A 26,243-nucleotide genomic window follows, 5' to 3' on the forward strand; every position below is an offset into this window, starting at 1 on the left:
AAATTCTGCGTTTCTTACAAGTAGTCATGGAGTTTTTTTATTTTGCCAAGGTAAAACAAATCTTATGCCATTTTTTTTAAAGGAAAATGTACCTTGGACAACCCAAGTGACTTTGAAATTGTAAACAAATTTCTATAAAATATATATCTTTTTCAATTCCTCCAATAAATGTATCCTAACTGGAACCTGTCGTTTGTTGGTGCCCGCTTTGTGTGCATGTACGACTGAAATGCGTTATGATAAGAAATGTTTCCATGCTACTCTTTTACCATGGATTGATTAACGTGGACCCCGACTTAAACAAGTTCCATCCATCCATTTTCTACTGCTTATTCCCTTCGGGGTCGCGGGGGGCGCTGGAGCCTATCTCAGCTACAATCGGGCGGAAGGCGGGGTACATCCTGGACAAGTCGCCACCACATCGCAGGGCCAACACAGATAGACAGACAACATTCACACTCACATCCACACACTAGGGCCAATTTAGTGTTGCCAATCAACCTATCCCCAGGTGCATGTCTTTTTGAGAGTTGCCTTTTGTATTTTACATGAGTTATTATTTGTACAAACATGGTGCAAAGTAATTCATGATTTGTTAAAAAAATGTTAGTGGCGAGCAAGTTAAAATGGGATATTGTGATTTCACAAGACTGTCTTAGAAGTGATCATTTGAAAATGTTCAATTTGAAAAATGTGCACTTAGAGAAAATATAAAAATAAAATGTTGCATATTGATATTTATCTGTTTCTATATATATTTATTGTGAGAAATCATTAAGATGATCAGTGTTTAGGGGCGGCATGGCGTAGTGGGTAGAGCAACCGTGCCAGAAACTTGAGGGTTGCAGGTTCGCTCCCCGCCTCTTACCATCCAAAAAAAATCGCTGCCGTTATGTCCTTGGGCGGGACACTTCACCCTTTGCCCCCGGTGCCACTCACACCGGTGAATTGAATGATAGGTGGTGGTCGGAGGGGCCGTTGGCGCAAAATTGCAGCCACGCTTCCGTCAGTCTACCCCAGGGCAGCTGTGGCTATGAAAGTAGCTTACCACCACCAGGTGTGAATGATTGATGGGTTCTACATGTAAAGCGACTTTGGGTACTTAGAAAAGCGCTATATAAATCCCAGTTATTATTAAATCCCAGTTATTAGTGTTTCCACAAAGAAGTTTTTCAACTTGTTTAAGTCCAAAGACTTAAACAAGTTGAAAAACTTATTGGGGTGTTACCATTTAGTGGTCAATTGTACGGAATATGTACTGTACTGTGCAATCTACTAATAAAAGTCTCAAGCAATCAATCAAACTCGAAGCAATATGACAACAGGAAGTGGATTGGTGTGACGTCACAAAAACGGACGTGACGCAGCCAACACGTTTTTTGCTTTATCATAAAAAACACAAAAACCTATACAATTAAAACGGAAACACTCAAATAAAATAATATGGGTGTTAAGTAGCCATATGTATATATATACATATACATATAAAGTTTAGTCTTATTTTGCGAATAAATACTCCTATGTGCGAGTGAAAATGTGAACAAGACACACAAATCTTAGGACTATTGTATTGAACGACAGTGCATTTTATTGTGGTTAAAAATAGTGGCTTTGACTATTTTAGTTGCATGATGGAGGATTCAGAGAGTTCTACCCGAACAGTCCCGGGTTGTGCAGCGTCAAGGACCGCAGCAGGTGCTGGAAGTCTTGCACAGTCCACGGTTCTCCGTCGGTGCCCGCGGCAGCCGCTGCACTGCTGCTGGCAGGGTTGATCCCCTGCGGGTCGTTGAACGTGACCAGAACTTCCGTGTCGAACTGCGGGAGGCGGAACACACCCAGGTGGATGCTCACCTTGTTCCTCGCCTCTTCGTTGTACTTGGACACGCACTGGGTGCCCGTCAGCGCCCAGGCGGAGCTGCACGCCGAGAGGGAGAGCTCGGATTTGGGCAAGGGGACCACGTCCGTCACCTCCTGTGCGCCACCGTCCTGGGAGACGGCGTTGCTGCTCGCGATGTCCTCGAAGTGGAACCGGGCTGCGTCCTGGTCCTCCACATGGGCTTGGTACTCCAGGATCTCCACGATCAGGCTCTGGTCGGTGTTAGGGTGGACGAACACCTCCTGGTTGTCCGGAATCTCTCGTAGGTTGCTGATGTCCGCGGCGCTTTCGGGGAAGAAGGCCGAAAGCGCGCCTCCGAACAGCGGGCGGGGATCCATGTCGACACGACCGCTGGATTTATTCCACAAAACAACGCCGAATAGGTTGAAAATGTCCTAAAATGAGGAAAACTAAGTCACCATAGCTACATGACGAAAGTTGCTTTAATCCTTCCGCGTAGGAGTTCTTCTTCGTATTGGAGACCTAACCTAACGCACTGCTGCCACCTACAGGTCAGGCGCAGAGTGCCCAGGACCTCTGGCCGAGGGTTTGATTGATTGATTGAGACTTTTATTAGTAGATTGCACAGTACAGTACATATTCCGTACAATTGACCACTAAATGGTAACACCCCAATACGTTTTTCAACTTGTTAAGTTGGGGTCCACGTTAATCAATTCATGGTAGGAGGTCCGGAAGACTCTGTACTAGAGATGCGCGGTTTGCGGGCACAACCGCGGAGTCCGCGGATTATCCGCGGATTATCCGCGGATCGGGCGGATGAAATTTTAAAAAATTAGATTTTATCCGCGGGTCGGGTCGGGCGGTTGAAATAAAAAAAAATTAGATTTTAAATAGATTCAGGCGGGTGGCAGTTAAACCAATTCGGAAATATATATACATAGTTAAATGTTGTTACCCACATACGAAAAACGATCAGGCACCTGCTGCATATGCCACAACAGAAGAAAAAAGAAAGAAAGAGATGGACACTTTTACGGAGCGGAGAAGGCCCCCGACGCCTCGCCGGGGTCCGGGACCGAGGCCCCTTCCCCCGAGAGGGCCCCACCGGGAGCCGTAGCTGAGGCGATCCGCGAGAAGGGCCCGACGCACGTCCAGGGTCACCACCGTGCCCACCGCACCGACACCCCGCCTCGTCCGCCTTCGCCGCGGCCGGCGTCACGCGCAGCAGGTAAGCAGCTTACCTGCCCGCCACCCCCGTGGCCGGGGGCTCGTAACAGGGGTCACTCCGCGCGCTCCGCCCGCGCAGCTTACCTGCCCACCACCCCTGTTGCCGGGGGCGCGTAACAGGGGTCACTCCGCGCGCAGTGCGCTCACGAAAGGGGTGGGGCTCACCCTGGTTGATATAGACAGCAGGACGGTGGCCATGGACGTCGGAACCCGCTAAGGAGTGTGTAACAACCCACCTGCCGAATCAACTAGCCCTGAAAATGGATGGCGCTGGAGCGTCGGGCCCATACCCGGCCGTCGCCGGCAGCGATACGCGCTTGGAGGTGCGCTCAGCGCGGCTCCCATATGATTGCGCACTGGTGTGCGTCTGGGTCGTGACAGCGTGGCACGCGAATGTCTGTGCTGCATTGGATCAGTCTCCTTTCTTTAACAGGCAAAAGCTTTATAACCTCACTAATGCCTTGCATCGTCTATATTAGATATATAACAACGGGCGGGTGCGGGCGGATGGCGGGCGGGTGCGGTTCTGATCAAATGTTACATCGGGTGGATGGCGGATGGTTGACGACTTCCTGATGCGGTTGCGGATGAAATAATTGCCTATCCGCGCATCTCTACTCTGTACTTATTAGATCAGTGGTCCCCAACACCGGGCCGTGGCCCGGTACCGGTCCGTGGATCGATTGGTACCGGGCCACACAAGAAATAAAAAATAATAATACAAAAATAAAATATATATATATATATATTATTTTTTTTTTAAATTTATTAAATCAACATAAAAAACACAAGATACACTTACAATTAGTGCACCAGCATTATATATCAATATAGATCAGGGGTCACCAACCTTTTTGAAACCAAGAGCTACTTCTTGGGTACTGATGGCGTGTCTTAATGAAATTAAACAATGGATGTCCGCTAACTTCTTGCAACTCAACACTAAGAAAACGGAAATGCTGATTATCGGTCCTGCTAAACACCGACATTTATTTAATAATACCACCTTAACATTTGACAACCAAACAATTACACAAGGCGAATCAGTAAAGAATCTGGGTATTATCTTCCACCCAACTCTCTCGTTTGAATCACACATTAAGAGTGTTACTAAAACGGCCTTCTTTCATCTCCGTAATATCGCTAAAATTCGTTCTATTTTATCCATTAGCGACGCTGAGATCATTATTCATGCGTTCGTTACGTCTCGTCTCGACTACTGTAATGTATTATTTTCGGGTCTCCCTATGTCTAGCATTAAAAGATTACAATTGGTACAAAATGCAGCTGCTAGACTTTTGACAAGAACAAGAAAGTTTGATCATATTACGCCTATACTGGCTCACCTGCACTGGCTTCCTGTGCACTTAAGATGTGACTTTAAGGTTTTACTACTTACGTATAAAATACTACACGGTCTAGCTCCGTCCTATCTTGCCGATTGTACTGTACCATATGTCCCGGCAAGAAATCTGCGTTCAAAGAACTCCGGCTTATTAGTGATTCCCAGAGCCCAAAAAAAGTCTGCGGGCTGTAGAGCGTTTTCTATTCGGGCTCCAGTACTATGGAATGCCCTCCCGGTAACAATTAGAGATGCTACCTCAGTAGAAGCATTTAAGTCCCATCTTAAAACTCATTTGTATACTCTAGCCTTTAAATAGACCCCCCTTTTTAGACCAGTTGATCTGCCGTTTCTTCTCAGCGCTGCTGACCCGTCTCCGCTCGGGATGGTGTCCTGCTGGCCCCACTATGGACTGGATTCTTACTATTATGTTGGATCCACTATGGACTGGACTCTCACAATATTATGCCAGACCCACTCGACATCCATTGCATTCGGTCTCCCCTAGAGGGGGGGGGGTTACCCACATATGCAGTCCTCTCCAAGGTTTCTCATAGTCATTCACATCGACGTCCCACTGGGGTGAGTTTTTCCTTGCCCTTATGTGGGCTTTGTACCGAGGATGTCGTTGTGCCAGATATAGCCAATTTGCTCAATTTACCTTTAACTTTATGTTATTATTAATAATTAATGATATTTATCTTTGTGGAAACAATGATCATCTTAATGATTTCTCACAATAAATATATATAGAAACAGATAAATATCAATATGCAACACTTTATTTTTATATTTTCTCTAAGTGCACATTTTTCAAATTGAACATTTTCAAATGATCACTTCTAAGACAGTCTTGTGAAATCACAATATCCCATTTTAACTAGCTAGCCACTAACATTTTTTAACAAATCATGAATTACTTTGCACCATGGTTGTACAAATAATAACTCATGTAAAATACAAAAGTCAACTCTCAAATTTTTAAATAAATCATGTCACACTTTGAACTAGACACCAAATCTGTTATCTGTTTCTTTGTCAGTTAGTGAAGACCAAGTCTTTAAAATATTTTCTTGGGTTTTCAAATTCTATTTGAGTTTTGTCTCTCTTAGAATTAAAAATGTCGAGCAAAGCGAGAGCAGCTTGCTAGTAAATAAATAAAATTAAAAAAAATAGAGGCAGCTCACTAGTAAGTGCTGCTATTTGAGCTATTTTTAGAACAGGCCAGCGGGCTACTCATCTGGTCCTTACGGGCTACCTGGTGCCCGCGGGCACCGCGTTGGTGCCCCCTGATATAGATCAATACAGTCTGCAGGGATAAGCACGCATGATTGTATTTTTTTATGACAAAAAAAAAAAAAAAATACCATTTTGACTCTAAGGCAGGGGTGTCAAACTCATTTTAGATCGGGGGGGCCACATGGAGAAAAATCTACTCGCAAGTTGGCCGGACTGGTAAAATCACGGCAGGATAACTTAAAAATAAAGACAACTTCAGATTGTTTTCTTTGTTTAAAAATAGAACAAGCACATTCTGAAAATGTACAAATCATAATGTTGTTGTTTTGTTTTTTTACACTTGCGATTAATAGTATTCTACTTTTATTTGTCGTTATTTATACTTTCTGAATAATATATGTGATAATGTTCATCAGTCAACTCATTGGTGTTCATTTTCAATCTATCAAGATAAAAAAAAAGGGAATAAGCGGTAGAAAATGGATGGATGGATGGAAATTACAGTATGTTATTTATGTAGTTTGCCCATTTTCCTCAACTGATTTACTAACATGTGTTTTTTTGTTTTTGTTTTTTTTGACATATGTATCATAATCTACATAGATACAAAGAATTGATATTACAACATCTAGTGGACACATTTAGAACAGCAGTTTCTTTCATTCCAAAATTTTGGCTCATTTTTGTACTTAGCAAACTCGTCCCGTGGGCCTATTAAAACCTGTTAGTGGGCCTGATCCAGATCATATTGAGAGGAGACAAGTCAGCAGCGCAGAGACGTCCCCAACTGATGCACAGATGAGTGGTCCACCCCGGGTCCCGACTTTGAACAGCTCGCGCATCATCTGTGGTGCCCTAATAACCTCTCCACGGACGAGAGGGGGGCAGAGCACCTAGTCAGTGGCCTAGTGGTTAGAGTGTCCACCCTGAGATCGGTAGGTTGTGAGTTAAAACCCCGCCCAAGTCATACCAAAGACTATAAAAATGGGACCCATTGCCTCCCTGCTTGGCACTCAGCATCAAGAGTTGGAATTGGGGGTTAAATCACCAAATAATGATTCCCGGGCGCGGCTACTGCTGCTGCCCACTGCTCCCCTCACCTCCCAGGGGGTGGAACAAGGGGATGGGTCAAATGCAGAGGATAAATAATGTGGGCTCTGAACCGAGGATGTCGTTGTGGCTTGTGCAGCCCTTTGAGACACTTCTGATTTAGGGCTATATAAATAAACATTGATGACAAATGTCACCACACCTATTGTGTGTATGACAATCATTGGTACTTTAACTTAAACTTAAAAAAAGAGACGGCAGATCAACTGGTCTAAAAGGGGGGGTCTATTTAAAGGCTAGTGTATACAAATGACTTTTAAAATGGGACTTAAATGCTTCTACTGAGGTAGCATCTCTAACTGTTACCGGGAGGGCATTCCATAGTACGGGAGCCCGAATAGATTGGTTGTATTTTGTAAATCCAAGATAAATGTACTGTATTTATGTACACCACCAACATTTTTGTCAGCGAGCTAAGCTAAGATGAAAATCAGTTTAGTATTTACAAAAGTTATGATGGATTAAATGCGCTGACACTTCATTACACCTGTCAGCAGATGGAGATGTTGCCCCTTTCAAGATGGCGGCCCCATTACAGTACTTGTGGGTTTGCAATATTTTACTACTATTTGGTTTACTCTACAGAAGCACGTTATTAGTGTGTTTTATTGTGCTGTTTCACACATACAAAGCGACCCGTATGATACAATTAATCGTTTGCAATAAAAGTAATGATAATACAAATCGACATAATAGTAGCATCTGTCCGTTTCTACAGGTTTGTTTGCGTTCACTTCCTGGTCACGTGACCAGACGCTAGCTAGAGCGGCGGAAAGGTGGGCAGACATCCACAATCATGGTCCCCTTCTTGACGTCTCATCCTCCGGGTAGAGTTTGGTGAAACCTCGCAGCGTTTTCAAAGAAGCTCTTACGTTGAAGCCACAGCGTGAGTTACCCCCAGTTCGGTTGTAATGTGATGGGAACACACTCAGTGGCTAGCGGCGACGTTAGCGTGCTTAGCTTAGCATACATGCTACGACACGTCAAAGGAGCAATGACACAGCTTAATTAGCGAGGTTTGATGTCATTTTGGGGGTATGGAGACTTGTGCTGTAATGCCGTAATGGGTATGTTTTGTAAAATAAAATATATTGGTTAAAATAAACCCAGTCTATTTGGTAGGGATTTAAATGTCCCCTCTACAGCATTGTTAGAGCCTAAAACTATTATTTTAGATTTAAGAAATGTATAGCTTATTGCATCTTTCTTTTCACTTAATTTGTTGACAGTCCCTCCTCTGATGCTGCTGTGCATGTTACTAACACCTGCTTTCCTAGATTAATGTTTCCCACAATCCTATCATGTTAGACATTTCCCTCTGCCTCTCTGTCTTTTCATGCTGTAGTGACTTCTCTTCTCTTCGTTTTCTGGAAAGTTGCTCTCTCTGAAAGTCCACTTTTCCAGTTGCCGTGCCAGAATTGGACGCGTGGAGAAAGACACAGTTTCAAAACTGAACTCGATTCAATGGTACATGTTTTATGGTCATCTTGAGATTCAAGTGCATTTGGTCACTTTGAGATAGAATATAATAAACAGGCATGTTTTTTTTATGACATAAAAGCATGTTTGTAGTCCTAAAATATACAGATTACAAAAAAAACTTTGCTTACCTATGGGCATACTTGCCAACCCTCCCGATTTTCCCGGAAGACTCCCGAATTTCAGAGCCCCTCCCGAAAATCTCCCGGGGCAACCATTCTCCCACGATTTCCACCCGGAGACAACAGTATTGTGGGGCGTGCCTTAAAGGTACTGCCTTTAGCGTCCTCTACAACCTGTCGTCAAGTCCGCTTTTCCTCCATACAAACAGCGTGCCGGCCCAGTCTCATAATATATGCGGCTTTTACACACACATAAGTGAATGCAATTCATACTTGATCAACAGTCATACAGGTCACACTGAGGGTGGCCGTATAAACAACTTTAACACTGTTACAAATATGCGCCACACTGTGAACCCACACCAAACAAGAATGACAAACAAATTTCAGGAGAACATCCGCACCGTAACACAACATAAACACAACAGAACAAATACCCAGAATCCCTTGCAGCACTAACTCTTCCGGGACGCCACAATATTTACCCCCCCCCTTATGGGATCTACATAAGTCCTGAAAAGTTAAAACCAAACCGTGGCAACATTGCTGTGATATTTATAAAACAATCTTGCCCCATTGATGACGAGGGCTGGGCAATATGGTTGGAAATTGTATCAAGATAAAAGTTTTTTTATATTGGTCGATATCCATTATTATTGATATTTTTGTATGGCCTATGGGAAATATGGAACAATATATAAAATGTGGACATTTTTATTTCAAATGTAGTGGGGACGGCGTGGCGAAGTTGGTAGAGTGGCCGTGCCAGCAATCGGAGGGTTGCTGGTTACTGGGGTTCAATCCCCACCTTCTACCATCCTAGTCACGTCCGTTGTGTCCTTGGGCAAGACACTTCACCCCTTGCTCCTGATGGCTGCTGGCTAGCGCCTTGCATGGCAGCTCCCGCCATCAGTGTGTGAATGTGTGTGTGAATGGGTGAATGTGGAAATACTGTCAAAGCGCTTTGAGTACCTTGAAGGTAGAAAAGCGCTATACAAGTATAACCCAACAACTGTGACAAACACTTAAACAATCATCCATCCATCCATTTTCTACCGCTTGTCCCTCTTGGGGTCGCGGGAGGTGTTGGAGCCTATCTCAGCTGCATTCGGGCGGAAGGCGGCGTACACCCTGGACAAGTCGCCACCTCATCACAGGGCCAACACAGATAGACAGACAACATTCACACTCACATTCACACACTAGGGCCAATTTAGTGTTGCCAGTCTACGAAGTCAATGTGAACAAAAATATAAAATCAAATTGAATTCATCAAACCTCTTGAATTCAAGTGCAAAAATAAACTATGTAAGAAATGCTTAACAAAGTGTAACAAAATAGTGCAAAGTGTGAAAATGTAAACAAAAAGAATCCTAAAAACAATTTTTTGGCAGGTTTACTGGCAGGAAGTTACATGGTCTGTGTTATAATTAATTTCGTCTGTTATTCTTATTGAAGTATATGCTTTAAATATTACTGGACTATATTATTTTAATGCGTGTGTATATATATATATATACACACACACACACACACACACATATATATATACATATATTTATATTCGCACACATATATATATATATGTGTGTGTGTGTGTGTATATATATGTGTGTGTGTATATATATATATATATATACACACACATACTACACGCATAGAAATATATCTATATATATGTGTGTGTGTGTGTGTTTGTATATATATATATATATATATATATATATATACACACACACACAGTAAGGAAGACATTAATATGTCTCACGTAGGAGGGCGGGGTAATCATTTTGCAATGCAGTCTGCTTAAATTGATAGAAAGCACCACTCTACATAGCAACTGACGCTGTGGTCAAAGTTGGATCTGCCACAAAACACATTTTAAGATATTTAACACTTTACTGCCATCTGGCCGCTAAAGTGAATAATGCACACCCCCAATTCGTCACGTTTCATGTGTCAAGTAAACCGTGATAAATCCCCTTCCTACTTTAAATATATATATATATATACGTATTTATATACTATATTTCGTTTAGTATATTCTAAATTTGTATACATAACACATCTATATGTTTATACGTATATATATATATATATATATATATATATGTATATGTATTAGAGATGCGCGGATAGGCAATTATTTCATCCGCAACCGCATCAGAAAGTCGTCAACCATCCGCCATCCACCCGATGTAACATTTGATCAGAACCGCATCCGCCCGTTGTTATATATCTAATATAGACGATGCAAGGCATTAGTGAGGTTATAAAGCTTTTGCCTGTTAAAGAAAGGAGACTGATCCAATGCAGCACAGACATTCGCGTGCCACGCTGTCACGACCCAGACGCACACCAGTGCGCAATCATATGGGAGCCGCGCTGAGCGCACCTCCAAGCGCGTCTCGCTGCCGGCGATGGCCGGGTATGGGCCCAACGCTCCAGCGCCATCCATTTTCAGGGCTAGTTGATTCGGCAGGTGGGTTGTTACACACTCCTTAGCGGGTTCCGACGTCCATGGCCACCGTCCTAGCTGCTGTCTATATCAACCAGGGTGAGCCCCACCCCTTTCGTGAGCGCACTGCGCGCGGAGTGACCCCTGTTACGCGCCCCCGGCAACAGGGGTGGCGGGCAGGTAAGTTGCGCGGGCGGAGTGACCCCTGTTACGAGCCCCCAGCCACGGGGGTGGCGGGCAGGTAAGCTGCTTACCTGCTGCGCGTGACGCCGGCCGCGGCGAAGGCGGACGAGGCGGGGTGTCGGTGCGGTGGGCCCTTCTCGCGGATCGCCTCAGCTACGGCTCCCGGTGGGGCCCTCTCGGGGGAAGGGGCCTCGGTCCCGGACCCCGGCGAGGCGTCGGGGGCCTTCTCCGCTCCGTAAAAGTGTCCATCTCTTTTTCTTTTTCTTCTTCTGTTGTGGCATATGCAGCAGGTGCCTGCTCGTTTTTCGTATGTGGGTAACAACATTTAACTATGTATATATATTTCCGAATTGGTTTAACTGCCACCCGCCTGAATCTATTTAAAATCTAATTTTTTTTATTTCAACCAAGTACAACCCATTTATCATTTATTTATTTATAACCGCCCGACCCGACCCGCGGATAAAATCTAATTTTTTTAAATTTCATCCACCCGATCCGCGGATAATCCACGGACTCCGCGGTTGTGCCCGCAAACCGCGCATCTCTAATATGTATGTATGTATATATACATATGTGTGTGTGTGTGTATATTGATGTGTGTGTGTGTGTGTATATATATATATATATATATATATATATATATATATATATATATATATATTTAAAAAACTTGTGAGTATTACCTGTGACTAATCACAGGTTATATTTACTTGCATATAGAACATTAGTACCTTAATATTTGGATACAAATGCAATTTGGTAGAATGTCATACAGGAACGTTTGCAAGTCATTGATTTGCTCAAAACTTGGTGACATAGGTATAGTAATAATTAAGTGCACATTTTATGAATGTCTTTGCAATAATATAGCAAACAATGTACAGGTGTACATTAAAGACCTAATAAACAACTTAATATAGTGCACTATGTTAATGAACCTTCATTAACCATTTGCTAGCTATTATTGTTTTTTTTGTTTGTTTTTTAGTAATCTACCTTCTCACTTCATCCAGCAGAGGGAGCCTGAACGGGAGGAGCAGATCAACACAGATATGCCCCCGAAGTTTAAACGACACCTCAATGACGACGAGGTCACGGGATCCATTCGCAGCGAGAGGGTAAAAGAAAGAGAGAGACTTGACTGCCGATGATGATGCTGATGTGTGTGAAAGTGTTTATGTACGTGCTCACCAGACCTAAGATATATTTAGAAATAAGTCACGTAAGTCCACTTGTAATTTTAACTTCCGAATGATGTAGATGCTAACAACACAAATGTGTTCTGTTGTTGCAGTGGCGACACAGCATCCTTTTTTGAAGTATCTGCCTTGACGCCTCTTGTTGTGTAAGCACTAGCAATCGATGCTGACTTGCAGAGCTTAATGAAACAATACACAGCGAGTAAATACTACTTCCCAACATTAGGTAGCGCCATGGAGCAGAAGAAAAAAAACCTTGAGAACTATTATTACACACTACTGCTTCAAAGGGGTCATATTATGATTTTTTCCCCTACATTTAAAGCACTTCCTTGTAGTCTGCATGACATGTAACAATGGTTCTGTGGTCCAAATGTTGCATGGATTATGTTTAACAGACCGTTTTGTAGCTCCGTTCTGATCGTCTCTTCAAGATGTGCCGTTTTGTGGGTGGTCTTATTTATGTGCCTCCACTCCAACTGCGTCTTCTCCCGGCCATCTTTGTTGTCATTTTTTAGCACTTCCATAACGAGTCTACTGACAGATATAAGTTAGAACTATACACTACTTTGTATTAGAAATGGCAACATCGGAGAATGCATGTGCACGTATAAGACTGTCTGCCCCACAACAAGAGGATAGAGAAAAAGGGGCTTATTGACTACATCGTCGAACTACAAAGGCGCAGGATTGCAAAGCGCTTTAGGTAAATCTCTACCATATATGGATGGATGGATACATGGATGACATCAACAATGGAAAAAGCATCACCAATTAGGCAAATTCCGAACGCATTGCTTCCCAGCAGTATGAAGGAAGGCAAGATTGTTTGTCTATGCAATACCTCCACGGTTTGATTTCAAATTTTCTGGACTTATGCAGATCTCAAATACACAACAGCAAGTACCAGTAGGTTAGAAAAGTTGGTTTTGCATGATATGGCCCCTTAAAGAGCAGGGTTTCCCCTTAATGTAACTGTTGTTGGCGCACCGCCACGGCAAAATTAAAGCCGTCCCACCCTAAAAAAAGGTGTTTTTACGTGAAAACAAATTAAATGTATTGTATTGTAGCCTCCAGAAGAGGTCACACAAAGTCTGACACTATTTTTAACTTTTATTGCCATTCTTATGCTAACAACCGACCCAATTCCAAGATATATTCCCTCCGTGCACACACTTGCGTCTCTGTGCTTCCCCAGACACACAACAACACTTCCTCATTCTCCACTAATCCCCTTTTATGCACGGCCGGTGTGTTTGAGATTGTGGAAACAATGAACATCAAATCAAACCACACAAACACAAAAGATTAAGATTACCACCAGCAGGTCGGTACAGTATGAATGGATATAGTATGTAGCCTAATATTTGCGCACTATTGACTAGTGATGCACTGAAAATGCATCCTCCGAAAAAAGACTTCGACCACCAGAAAGCGCTGCCAAAACAGGATGTTGTGACGACGTAGGCAACATGCGCGGCATTGTCTGCAGCGGAGGCAGCATGTCTGCAATGTGGACGTATTTCAATACATCCCAGATATGCCCGCAGACAGCCAGTTACAAAATGTGCAAATATTAAAGAGGTCAGTGGTGGCTATTAAGGAGAGAAAGTCCAACAGTAGCAGGAATGCAAAGTGTGGCGTCATGCTCGCTGCAGCTCGTCTCTTTTGTTGCGGACAGAAGTAGAGTCTCTAATCACGAGTACAGTTTCCAATACCACAAGAAAAAAATGCTAGATTTGTTGCTACAAAACAAAGTCACTAACATTCTCTAGACCAATGGTGTCTAAGTCAAGGCCCGTGAATGAATTATCTATGGTATTAGAACCGGCCCGCAGGCCACAGCCGCCTGCTGCTATTTTGGACGCACCAATACTCCCATCAGTGTTGGCGCTAGGAATTTTCAAAATGGGGTCCCACAGTAAGTTTTTGTCCCACTTTTTTGTAAGCGTTTTGAAAACAAATGATGAATGTATGCATTATCCTGTTATATCTCACATTCTATATTGTGTTTTGGAAACATTTTGTCATAAACATTAATTAATTAATTTAAAAACATAATACAAAAGAAAACAAATTTTTATGCATATGTAAATTTATTCAGTTATAAACATTCATTCACTTTCTTCTTTCCTTCATGGATCTAAACTTTACCGCTGCCGGTATTTTTTTCTCTATATTTTTCTTGTAATATTTTCAGAGTGTGTTTGTTCTATTTTTGGCCAAAGTAAGACAAAGAAAACAATCTGAAGTTGTCTTTATTTTTTAGTTTTAATGCCATGATTTTAATAGTCCGGCCCGCGTGTGCACAGATTTCCCTCCATGCGGCCCCTGAGCTAAAATGAGTTTGACACCCCTGCTCTAGACACTTGAAACATTCTCCAAAAAGTACATTGTACAATAAGCAGTAGGAACAATTAAGAAATGTAACACAATGATATAATATATAAAAAATATATATGTTAATACTAGTTACACAGATTTGTTTTTAAATATGTGTATAATTTTTTTTAGCCTTTTTAAAGAAAATCATATACAGTAGATTATACAATGACATCATTGTGACTACGCCCCTAAACAGGCTCCCACCACCACAGGTATCTTGGCAATCTAAAGAAAATAAAAATTTGATTGTTTTTTGACCAAGGAAGGGTTGGTTTGTTTGTTTGCAACTTCCTGTTAACAGATTTTGTTGCACAATTTGTCTTTGTATTTAAATCGTTTTTTTCAAAGGCGTTGACTTAATTAGTCATCATTTATCATAGGCAAGACTGTATTTGAATGAAACAAATACAGCTGAGATAAGCTCCACCACCCTCTGCGACCCTGAAAGGGACTAGCGGTAGAAAATGGATGGATGGATGGATCGATCACGCTGATGCAAGTTTTAATCTTAAATCAAATACTTAGGTCCTCGAAGTGCTTTTTGCCACAAGGTTCATTTTGTTCTCCACAATCCTGCACGTGTTGGTGTGTTAGCCAACCTGAGGACACTCACATCATCCCACCCCCTTGCCTGAACTCTGTTACTACCCAATGTGTGCTGTGGATACTCCCATCAGCTTTTGTTTGCCACTAGTCTCTGCGATTCCAACAGAGCCTGGAGGAAATGTCGCCTAAACTCCACATAATCTTACGGAACATTCCGTAATAATGCATGTGCCGTGTTTAGATGAACCCATGATGCAGAGGCCGGTCTCTCCTCACCCGGCGACAGTGAGCTTGTGACCCCTCGTCCAATCAGAAAGCCACATTGGGAGAAAAGTCCTCTTGTTAGGAATATAGTGCACCTGTCCTCTTTAATTCTCCATGAATAGCATGTGGTGTCTGATGGCTCTCCTTCTTTTAGACTGCTGCTCTTGATCCACACACACTTTGGATCATTTCCCTTGCTGGAATGCATTCAATACTCTTTTGATGTTAGCTGAGGTGCAGACAGCAAGTCATCGTAGTAAATCCACGCAAATACTCTGGTCACAGCATTAGGTACACCTCCAATACAAGAGCATTGTGCCTTGTATTGGCACAATGATGCTCAATTTTTATGAGCTATTTAACAATATGTATATGTTATTTACATTTATTTCAGACACTACATATGAATTGCATATTTATCTTTCAACAAAGCAGTGTTAATTTTGTTGACTCATAATTTCCGTCATAGTTATCGTCTGACAAAAATAAGACGATAACTATCGTATTTTTCGGACTATAAGTCGCAGTTTTTTTCATAGTTTGGCCGGGTGTGCGACTTATACTCAGGAGCGACTTATGTGTGAAATTATTAACACATTACCGTAAAATATCAAATAATAATATTTAGCTCATTCACGTAGACGTATAAGATTTCATGGGATTTAGCGATTAGGAGTGACAGATTGTTTGGTAAACGTATAGCATGTTCTCTATGTTATAGTTATTTGAATGACTCTTACCATAATATGTTACGTTAACATACCAGTTGGTTATTTATGCCTCATATAACATACACTTATTCAGCCTGTTGTTCACTATTCTTTATTTATTTTAAATTGCCTTACAAATGTCTATTCTCTGTGTTGGGTTTTATCAAATACATTTCCCCAAAAAATGCGACTTATACTCCAGTGCGACTTATATATGTTTTTTTCCTTCTTTATTATGCATTTTCGGCCGGTGCGACTTATACTCCGGAGCGACTTATACTCCGAAAAATACGGTAATCAAAACAAATGTGTAAACTGTTGAGTAAGACAATGAGAAAATTAACTGAATTTTTAGTCATCGAATAAAAATGAGACGAAAAAGTTGACAGAAACAAAATCCAATCATCTTTGATTTCGTCTTTTAGTTGGCTGGGACAAGTTCGGAATAGAACCAATCACAGCTCTTTTTACTTTTTAATTATTACCAACGAAAGGCTACAGCCCCCCTGTGACTTCAAGAGGGACTAGTGGTAGAAAATGGATAGATACAATTTTCCTCACCAGATACAGTATGTGTATTTGCTGCTTTCGGTTCTCTCGCGCTCATAAACAAATTATTATGAAAGCATGCATCGTAACTTCGTTTCACAACACACATACATACTTGCTTTGCTAGAGATGTAACATTTTTTTATTTTTTTTTATTTTTTTTAAGTGCCTGAAATACAGTATATTTATTGGCTTTGACCTATGGAGGAAGAACTGACAAACATAAGATCATGCTACTTTTGCTTTGCACGTAGTCTAAATAAAGGTGTTTTCAAATAAACTTTAAAGTGCCCTTATCTTTTATACTTTATATTTTAGTCGACTAAATTTTGCTGTAATTTTAGATTACTAAAATGTGAAATAATTTTGTTGACTAAAACTAAAATACATTTTCATCAAAAGGCTATGAATAAGAATAAATTAAAAACTGCTGTCAAAACTAACACTGCGACAAGGTGCAAATAACCAAGATATCTTATTTTATTGTCTAAACAGCTTTGTAACTTTGTAATCGGTCATTTTGTGTTCACAGAGGAACCTGCTTGAGGAAGAGTCTGATGAGGAGGAAGACTTTTTCCTGTGAGTTTGTGTCCTACATGGTGCTTCAAATCCTCAAAAATGTTAAAATGTCCAGTGTTGCATTTCTAAGGCTTAAAAGTTGCTCACATCTTGAAAAAAAATTTTGAACTTGTAAGCATGTACATATCAAGTAACTGCCTGATGGTTGTTCTTATTTATTAAACTGACTTGTTTCCTACCTGTTCACTAGGCGGGGGCCAACAGGACCCAAATTTGGACCCCAGAATGACAAACTCAAACAGTAAGTCCAAGACACATTCCTCAGTCAGTGCCAGAAGTCAGACGTTGTGTTTCCAGTATAGTTTTTGGTGTCTGCGTTACATAACCAAGCGTGTTGTGTTTATTCTGAGCTGCAGGTTGTTAGCGTATTGTGTAAGAGGGATCCTTAACACAGCCTATGTTTGTGGGGACCAGGTCCAGAGTTCATTCTGACTTACTTGATGTTGTCAATGTCGTTATGGAAACTTCTGAGATAGTTCAAACTCAAAGCCACCATTGTTGTCGACTGTCTTCAGTGTGCAGTCGCAGGTGGACGAGGTGATCGATGTGATGCAGGAGAACATCTCCAAAGTGATAGAGAGGGGCGAGCGTCTCGACGACCTGCAGGACAAGTCAGGTGAGCGCTACTAGAGTGGTATAACTCGTACAAATCACTCGTGATAAATGCATCTGAATATTGTCATTGAATCGCGATTGCAACTGGTCTGCTCAGATTGTCCTAAAATACGTTTGTCTCTCATCCGAGCAAGCTTAATCAGTTCACGCTCACAGACTTGGATCTAGTCTGAGGACCTTGTGCAGGATCCATTGTATTTATCTTCTACAAGAGGGGACATGCCCAGTGAATAAAGGTTCCACTCTATTGTGGTGCAGAACGACAGTTAAAGGGGAACATTATCACCAGACCTATGTAAGCGTCAATATATACCTTGATGTTGCAGAAAAAAGACCATATATTTTTTTTAACCGATTTCCGAACTCTAAATGGGTGAATTTTGGCGAATTAAACGCCTTTCTATTATTCGCTCTCGGAGCGATGACGTCACATCGGGAAGCAATCCGCTATTTTCTCACTTTCGTCGGTGTGTTGTCGGAGGGTGTAACAACACGAACAGGGACGGATTCAAGTTGCACCAGTGGCCCAAAGATGCGAAAGTGGCAAGAAATTGGACGAAATTTGTTCAAAATACGAGGCTGCGGGGAAAGCCGACGAAATGGTCAGTCGTTTGTTCCGCACACTTTACCGACGAAAGCTATGCTACGACAGAGATGGCAAGAATGTGTGGATATCCTGCGACACTCAAAGCAGATGCATTTCCAACGATAAAGACCCTAGCTTCCCTGGCCTGCTGACATCAACTCCAAAACTGGACAGATCAGCTTTCAGGAAAAGAGAGCGGATGAGGGTATGTCTACAGAATATATTAATTGATGAAAACTTTATTCATTACTCGCGGTTTTACGTAAATTATTATACATAAACTGTGTTTACCAGTAATTTAGCTTAAAAACATTTATTTTTTTCAATCATTCGAGTACATTCGGGTAGTCTTGTGTAATGCAGTATTTTGTGTCTATTTAGGTATGGTTAACCTGAGTGCTGAAATCGTGGAAAAATATATGTTCTTAGCGCACCTGAAATAGGCTGTCTGCACTCTCAAAGTGCATGTTGTTGCCAAATGTATTTCATATGCTGTAAACCTAGTTCATAGTTGTTAGTTTCCTTTAATGCCAAACAAACACATACCAATCGTTGGTTAGAAGGCGATCGCCGAATTCGTCCTCGCTTTCTTCCGTGTCGCTGGCTGTCGTGTCGTTTTCGTCGGTTTCGCTTGCATACGGTTCAAACCGATATGGCTCAATAGCTTCAGTTTCTTCTTCAATTTCGTTTTCGCTACCTGCCTCCACACTACAACCATCCGTTTCAATACATGCGTAATCTGTTGAATCGCTTAAGCCGCTGAAATCCGAGTCTGAATCCGAGCTAATGTCGCTATACCTTGCTCTTCTACCCGCCATGTTTGTTTGTGTTGGCATCACTGTGTGACGTCACAGGAAAATGGACGGGTGTATATAACGATGGTTAAAATCAGGCACTTTGAAGCTTTTTTTAGGGATATTGCGTGATGGGTAACATTTTGAAAAAACTTCGAAAAATAAAATAAGCCACTGGGAACTGATTTTTAATGGTTTTAACCCTTCTAAAATTGTGATAATGTTCCCCTTTAAGATACAAAGAAGTGAAACGGTTGTTCGGACGGAGTCACTTTCATTCGCGTTTCATTCACTTGTACCAATGGGAACCTGAAACCTCTGTGACTATGAACTGATGAAACCTGCTTGGACGAGCGACAAATTGTGTCCCAAGACAATCTGAACAGTCAAGTTGCAATGGATTCAATGCTCTAAGAACTTCTGATAAATATACTAGCATATCACATTTGAGGGTACGTTCCATATGAAACACATCAAATACAATCAATCAAGTGAAGAGAACCACCCAGGGATTCTCAAATTAGCAAACAATAAAGACATCTTAACTGGAACCAAGACTTACTGGGGTGGCCTTTGTCAATACACAACAATACAATACCATGCAATGAGCCTGTATCAATATTTACCTTGCTTGCCAAGTGATTGGTGATCCAGTTTGAACTCAGCCTGGTACTAGTCTGTAGCCCAAGGGTTGAGAACCCCTAGAAAAGACAAGTAACGGGTTGATAGAGGTAGATGATGATCCATGTGTGAAGAAGGTAGGGACAATGCACATAACTGCGTTAAAAGTTGTAGAATTGTATGCAATACAAGACTACTGCCTATACCACAACTAAAATATTACATCACATGTATAGGAAAGTAGTGTAAAGTTAACTTGCTTATTTCAAAACACCTAAGACTGGCTGACTGACGTCAACATAACCACAACTGGTCAATGCTTGCACAGGAGGATCAATGAAAAAGGTTTTTCTACCTATGGCAGTTTGTTACTGTGTTTTAAGTTGTGTGCTTGCACTTGCACGTAAAGATGTGACTAATGGTCAGGTTTCACATGTTACATTAACAACACACATGCACGCACTCCCTGTAGTCTCATCACTGCCATGATCAAGTCATGAAACGATTGCCAGTCTTTGGCATCCAAATAGCATCGAAGCAGCTAAACCAGACAACAATGCACATCTGGAACACATTTGTGTGCGCTGATTATTGCGTTTGTCCCCTCAGGCGTACAGCGCAGGTGCATGACTGCTAACCCTTGCAGTTTGACTCCATGCGCCTCTTCATGTTTATAATGTGGTTAGATTAACAAGCGTCTTTGCAGGAGCCTTGTAGCCTCTGTAGTGGCGATGTACTAGCGGTCACATGGAAGCGGAGGCGGCAGACGCATGACAGACTCCCAGTAGAACTCCGGCCTTGGACAAAGAGACGTGTTTGTGCGCCAACGAGCTGTAATCGTCCCGTTAGTATGCGTAAACAGCACGTTAACGAGAGGTATCCAGGCGACAGCGAGAGGGAACGTTGAGTATTAGGCAGGAAATGTGTTTTTGTAATGCTGTGTATAAATTGGCAACTTGTGAGAGAGCACTTTCATGTGTTCTGGAACTTTTACGTAACTCTGCATCAGGCAGTCTGAGTCACCTCCAAGCAAACATGATACGCCGCTTTTTTTATTTTACCTTTCCTGATCCTGAAATGACTTCTCCTCACGTGTCCTTGTGTGCCTTTCCCAGAAAGCCTATCAGACAACGCATCAGCTTTCAGCAGCCGAGCCAAACAGCTGCACAGGAGGATGTGGTGGCGGGACATGAAGGTGTGTTGTCGTCCACTTCTACTTGTGCGTCATGCTAAGTGGTGTTGAGCGTCATGTCAGGTGTTGTTTGGTTTGTCTCCCTCAGATGAAGATGATCATCGCTCTGGTTGTGTTGGGTCTCCTGCTCATTATCATCAGTGAGTATCCAACATACCTTGTTTTCCCAACAACCCAGTGAGATGCGGTGTGGTTCTCTATAGAGGTGGGAATCTTTGGGCACCTCACTATTTGATCCTGTTCCAATTCTTCAGGTGACGATTTGAGTACAACAGTTTTATTTGGTATAGTAATTTTACAGTGTGTTACAAAACCATTTTGTTACTGGCCTACACTTTGTTTGGAATTTTGCCTATTGTTCACAATCCTTATGAGAGACAAGAAGACAAAATGTTTTGGCTTTTTTTTTGCATTCTAACATATAAGAATTGTCTCGTTCTTGATGGCTAGCAATGCAGCTACTGGGAGCAATCAATTCCACCTCGAAATCACTTTAAAAATGCATTCGAAAACCGGCAACAATACTTAATTTACGTTCCCTAAACTGTTAAATAACCAAGCTGCAGCAACATTGTTTATGTAAGAGCGAACACTAAGGAACTGTTTTTCTAGCGTCGTAACATATTGGCATGCTTCGGTATTAGCCGTAAAAGCTGGCAAAGGAAAGAGATAAGGTAGCTTCTACGACAACACGTATGAGTTTGTAATGCACCACAATGCAATAGGACACCAATCTGTACTTACTGAAAAACATGCACAATCATAATACAGTATTTGAAGTATTAGCCCACACACGTTTGTTTGTGCGCAGCTAGCCAGACAGAAGTTTTAATAACACACATGTGCTGCGTGCATCATGATTAGGGGTGTCAAAAAATATATCGTTTTTCAGATTAATCGCGGTTCTTATTTGTAACGATTCCTAATCGATTAAAAAATATATATATTTTACTTTTTTTTGTCCTGTCCAGCCACTCAGGCAAATAAATCATATTGTCAAATCTCTTGGTGCCATATTTGTATATGACTTTATTAAATGCATTTTATTAAGCAAAACCAGTTTTCTTTTCAGTTATATAAAAATTGATCACAGCTGTTTATCTATCTTATGTAGGAATGTTGTTAATAATAGAACTGGCATCTAATCTTGTTAAAAAAAAAAAAAGTATAGATTTTGAATCGAATCGTTACCCCAAAAAATCTAATTGAATTGTGTGGTGCCCAAAGATTCACAGCCCTAATCATGATCGATATTATATGCGTCAATAAAGTACTGTCTTTTCTCAATATGTGTTTTTTACATTTTGACAGAAAAAAGACATTGCATATTTTTTTAAACCTAATAGTATCTAATAATGCAACAAATATTATGACATAACACATTCCAAAACATTTTTTAAATAAAAAAATACTTAAATATCTACCTAAATTATAATTTCAAAACAAGTTAGTTATCAAATTGTACACAATAAAAATAAAACATGATTTTATGGTCAAATCTGGCAGCTCAGTCGCCAGAATTTTACTGTATAAAACAGTGGTACTGTTTTTCCATTTACAGTAATATGCTGTAAAAATCAGCGTATACTTTACGGTAAAATTCTGGCGACTGAGCTGCTCTACAGTGGGGTTTTTACGGTGTATTTAAAAATAAAATAAAAATTTATCAAATGCATAGGCAATTGTGTAATAATAATATGATCAATCTTTTATAGTGATTTATTATTATTTACTGTTGCAAGCGGCCCTCTGAGGGCAGCCATAACAGCTATGTGGCCCTCAATGAAAACAGGTTTGACACCCCTGACGTACAGTATCACGCAGAGTGTAAGCACGGAGATGGCCTAAAACCTATCCATCCATTTTCTACCGCTTGTCCCTTGGGTGGCGGGGGGGTGCTGGAGCCTAACCCAGCTGCACACGGGCGGAAGGCGGGGTACACCCTGGACAAGTCCCCACCTCATTGATTGATTGAAACTTTAGCAGATTGCACAGTACAGTACATATTCCGTACAATTGACCACTAAATGGTAACACCCAAATAAGTTTTTCAACTTGTTTAAGTCGGGGTCCACGTTAATCAATTCATGGTAAGGGCATCGCAGGGCCAACAAAGATAGACAGACAACATTCACACTCACATTTGGCCTAAAACGTTCTTTTAAAAATTAATTATTTAAATCAATTTACAATCATAATATATAGAATCAAAATTCGGACATGAATCGATTTTTTTTCTTGGAGCACCCCTACTACTAAGATGCATCTGCAGATAAGGGCCTGATTAGCATAGCAATCAGTCCCTAACGCAACACATTGGTGGCAATGGCCACCCTCTGTCCATTCATAGCGTTGTCTTGAACCCGCAACAATCCAGACATTATGCTGCAGCATAGTCCCTAAACCAACGCCTTGATCCTTTTAGGGCTCTTTGTCTGGGTTAACTGTGTGGTATGCCATTCTCAGCAAAAGCTTAAAGTCTTCTGACATTATGCATGTCAATGGGTTGAACTCAAAGCTTTTTTTAAGCTTATTTTTCCAGAAAATGTTGTCAAAGTCCAAATGTCTCTGTCTCTTTCTCGCAGTTCCAGTGATTATGCGATATCGCTAGTGTCTTGAGGAGGAGGATGACGGATGATACTTCTCCCTCTTCACCTTTGGGATCTCGGCGCACGGTTCTTCTCTCCAGCTCAGGCTGTGCCAACCAACCAAGCAGTCTTCACCCCTCATCATTATATGAATTATTAAACATCATAGCAGCCTAAATCAATGGACCATCCAACAACAAAGAGGAAGGTCATTCACTGTCTGCCATCCCTACATTGCAGTCTTAAGTATTTTAGCTACGACTGCCTAACAGAAGAGCACGGACACTACTGACTATAGAACAAAAATACAGTTTGAACTTGAATCATTGTCTGCGACAGCCATCTTGTACTATTTATTAGGCCTGGAGATGTACCTCAGACGTCTGCCCGTGAGTCTGCACGTGAATGCTCTCTCTCAAGTGGGATGCATGGTGAGCACGTGCACGTTCCTTTGCACAAAAGCGATTGAGCGTCTGAGGTGCATCTTCTCTCTGCCCAGACCCGCCCATCCCAAATGTCCGCCATCGTCCTCCTTAGACGGTAAGCAGGGCTGCGTCAAAACCAAAACCTCCAGGTTAAGAATGTCTCCTTGTCCCACTTGCTGCAGATGGTTGAGTTTAGTCCAGTAGTGATTCTAGAGGTCTTTGTTTAGTCTCTTATCATTTCTGCTGGTAAAATGTGATGTATGTAAGGTGCGGGACTCTTCACCTCCTTCTGATCTTTGCATTCCACGGGTCATGTTGCGAGGAATTTTCAATTTCAAGCTGTGAATTGGAACTCCACCTTGCCATGTTATTGCTCTTAATTTATTTGAAGCTGTAAATATTGATTCTGTAACACGACACAATGCTTTGGCATTCCAACCCTTAGTTTTTTTTTCTGCCCCCTTTTCCTGAAATAAAGTGCTTTTAAAGGTCTGTTCTCCAGTTTGATCTGGTTTGAGCGAGTCGCCAGAGGAGGCCATCCAAGCCGTAAAAGATGGAGGAGACGGGTTGGAGGAACATTTGAAGGGGCGGTTGATGGAAACAAAGCTGACAGGAGAAGAAGAAGAAAAAATAAGTTGCTCATTAGGGCAACTTTTTATTGCGCTGCCAGCGTCAACTTCTCACTAAATTTCAGACCGCGGCGGACCTCATATTATCATAGACCCTTTGAGAGGGTTTTTCATTTCTTTCCGCTGAGAATTTTAAAGAGGAACTGTTAAAAACATCAACAAATGTCACGTCTGTTAAATATAAAACGTCTTTAACTAAGTGGAGTTCTGTCCATGTGCTCTGTGCAAGAGAGCGGGAGAATAAAAACATTCTATAAATGTCTGCATGAGTGTACGTTTTGGTCCCTCCCACCTTGGCAGCACAGGATGTTTTGGTCTTCTGTTTGAAGGCTCAGACCAATGACTTCAGATTCCGGGCATAGCGGCGGTAACGTGAGTCACATGAAAGGGAATCAAACTCACAAGATGAAGGCTAGGATGAGGCTGCCAAGCTGTATTAGTCGGCCACTGCTTAGAGGACGATATGGGCATGTCAGTAGCTGGAAGTTAAATCTCCAGTGAAAGATACTAGAAACCCTTCGGATCGAGTTCATCAAAACAACCATGATTTAATGCTTAATCCTGCACCCCAACTTAAACATTTTGCTCCTGCCAACTTCATTCAACCATCTTTTGAATCCATCAGAACCCCTTTAGTTTCTTCTAAAATCCAATTTTCAAATGCAATGCTTCCAACTTCAAGAGAACAATTAAGGAAAGCCACTTTCATGTGCATAAAAGCATCCTGGGATGAGTTTGTTGTCGGAGAACGTGTCTACTACCCCGTCAAACACCTTTGGGATTAATATCAAACAGGGATAAATGAACAAAGATTCCCACAGACGCACCCCAGGGTCATCAAGAAATTATCCACAGAAAAAGTTATTGACAGTGCAACCTGCTTAAATGGACAACCTCACCAAGTCTTGGTCCACCGCGTTCTTTCTAATACTGTGATAAAAAGTGCCCACGAGTATACGCCGACATACACAGCTTTTGTCCACAACAATGGAGAGCCAAATAGGTCATTTCCATGAAAAATGTTTGTTGTATTGTTAACTTTTTCATTCGTGCAGTCCTTCTCAAATAGGGGAGCGTGGTGCGATGCCAGGGTGTGACCTCAGGAAACATGCTTTTTTTTGCCGTACCAGAATATGATGAAGCGTATGTAGCATTTGGCTTTACTGTAACCACGGTGGGAGACAAGGAAAGACCGGTGCATGTTTTTTTTTTTTTTATGTTAATAAGCTTATAATGTTATGCAGAGGTATAATTGTAACAATTGTATAGACAAATTATACTATTTATAGTCATGGTGTAGAGTGGGGGCGCGCAAAAAATATTTTTCTTACTGGTGGGGCGTCACAGAAAATATTTGAGAACCACTGCAATTAGTGCAACATAACAGGCCAAAAGTTTGGACACACCTTCTCCTCTTTCAATGGGTTTTCTTTATTTTCATGACTATTTACATTGTAGATTGTCACTGAAGGCATCAAAACTATGAATGAACACATGCTTGCTCTGATTACTGCTATGCACACTCTCTGAATTCTCTCGATGAGCTTTAAGCACACCT

General features: G+C 41.6%; 3 protein-coding genes across 13 annotated transcripts in view; 1 reads left to right on the forward strand and 2 right to left on the reverse strand.

Annotated features, from left to right (window-relative positions):
• The window catches only part of mettl13 (methyltransferase 13, eEF1A lysine and N-terminal methyltransferase), a 58,301-nt gene extending 40,470 nt beyond the window's left edge, over positions 1–17,831 (reverse strand). The window contains exon 1 of the mRNA XM_061978229.2: positions 17,673–17,831. The gene's annotated coding sequence lies outside the window, so the exon portion shown is untranslated. The remainder of the gene's footprint in view (positions 1–17,672) is intronic.
• On the reverse strand, positions 1,564–2,395 carry rangrf (RAN guanine nucleotide release factor). Its single transcript, XM_061978611.2, has one exon. The coding sequence runs from the start codon at positions 2,212–2,214 to the stop codon at positions 1,651–1,653; it is 564 nt and encodes a 187-aa protein (XP_061834595.2). The 5' UTR covers positions 2,215–2,395; the 3' UTR covers positions 1,564–1,650.
• vamp4 (vesicle-associated membrane protein 4) lies at positions 7,492–24,548 on the forward strand. Of its 11 annotated transcripts, none has more exons than XM_072915101.1 (9): positions 7,492–7,644; positions 8,104–8,225; positions 11,992–12,121; positions 17,189–17,235; positions 17,426–17,476; positions 17,751–17,851; positions 20,967–21,046; positions 21,132–21,183; positions 23,629–24,548. In XM_072915101.1, the coding sequence occupies exons 3-9, from the start codon at positions 12,056–12,058 to the stop codon at positions 23,652–23,654; spliced, it is 423 nt and encodes a 140-aa protein (XP_072771202.1). In that variant the 5' UTR covers positions 7,492–7,644; positions 8,104–8,225; positions 11,992–12,055; the 3' UTR covers positions 23,655–24,548. The 11 variants fall into 11 exon arrangements, with proteins under 11 accessions (XP_072771202.1, XP_061834219.1, XP_061834222.1 ...); XM_061978235.2 differs by having other exon boundaries at positions 12,017–12,121; XM_061978238.2 differs by having other exon boundaries at positions 12,020–12,121.
• The last annotated feature ends 1,695 nt before the right edge of the window (positions 24,549–26,243 follow it).

This window comes from Nerophis lumbriciformis, linkage group LG18 (genome assembly GCF_033978685.3).
Source record: "Nerophis lumbriciformis linkage group LG18, RoL_Nlum_v2.1, whole genome shotgun sequence".
Classification (NCBI taxonomy): domain Eukaryota; kingdom Metazoa; phylum Chordata; class Actinopteri; order Syngnathiformes; family Syngnathidae; genus Nerophis; species Nerophis lumbriciformis.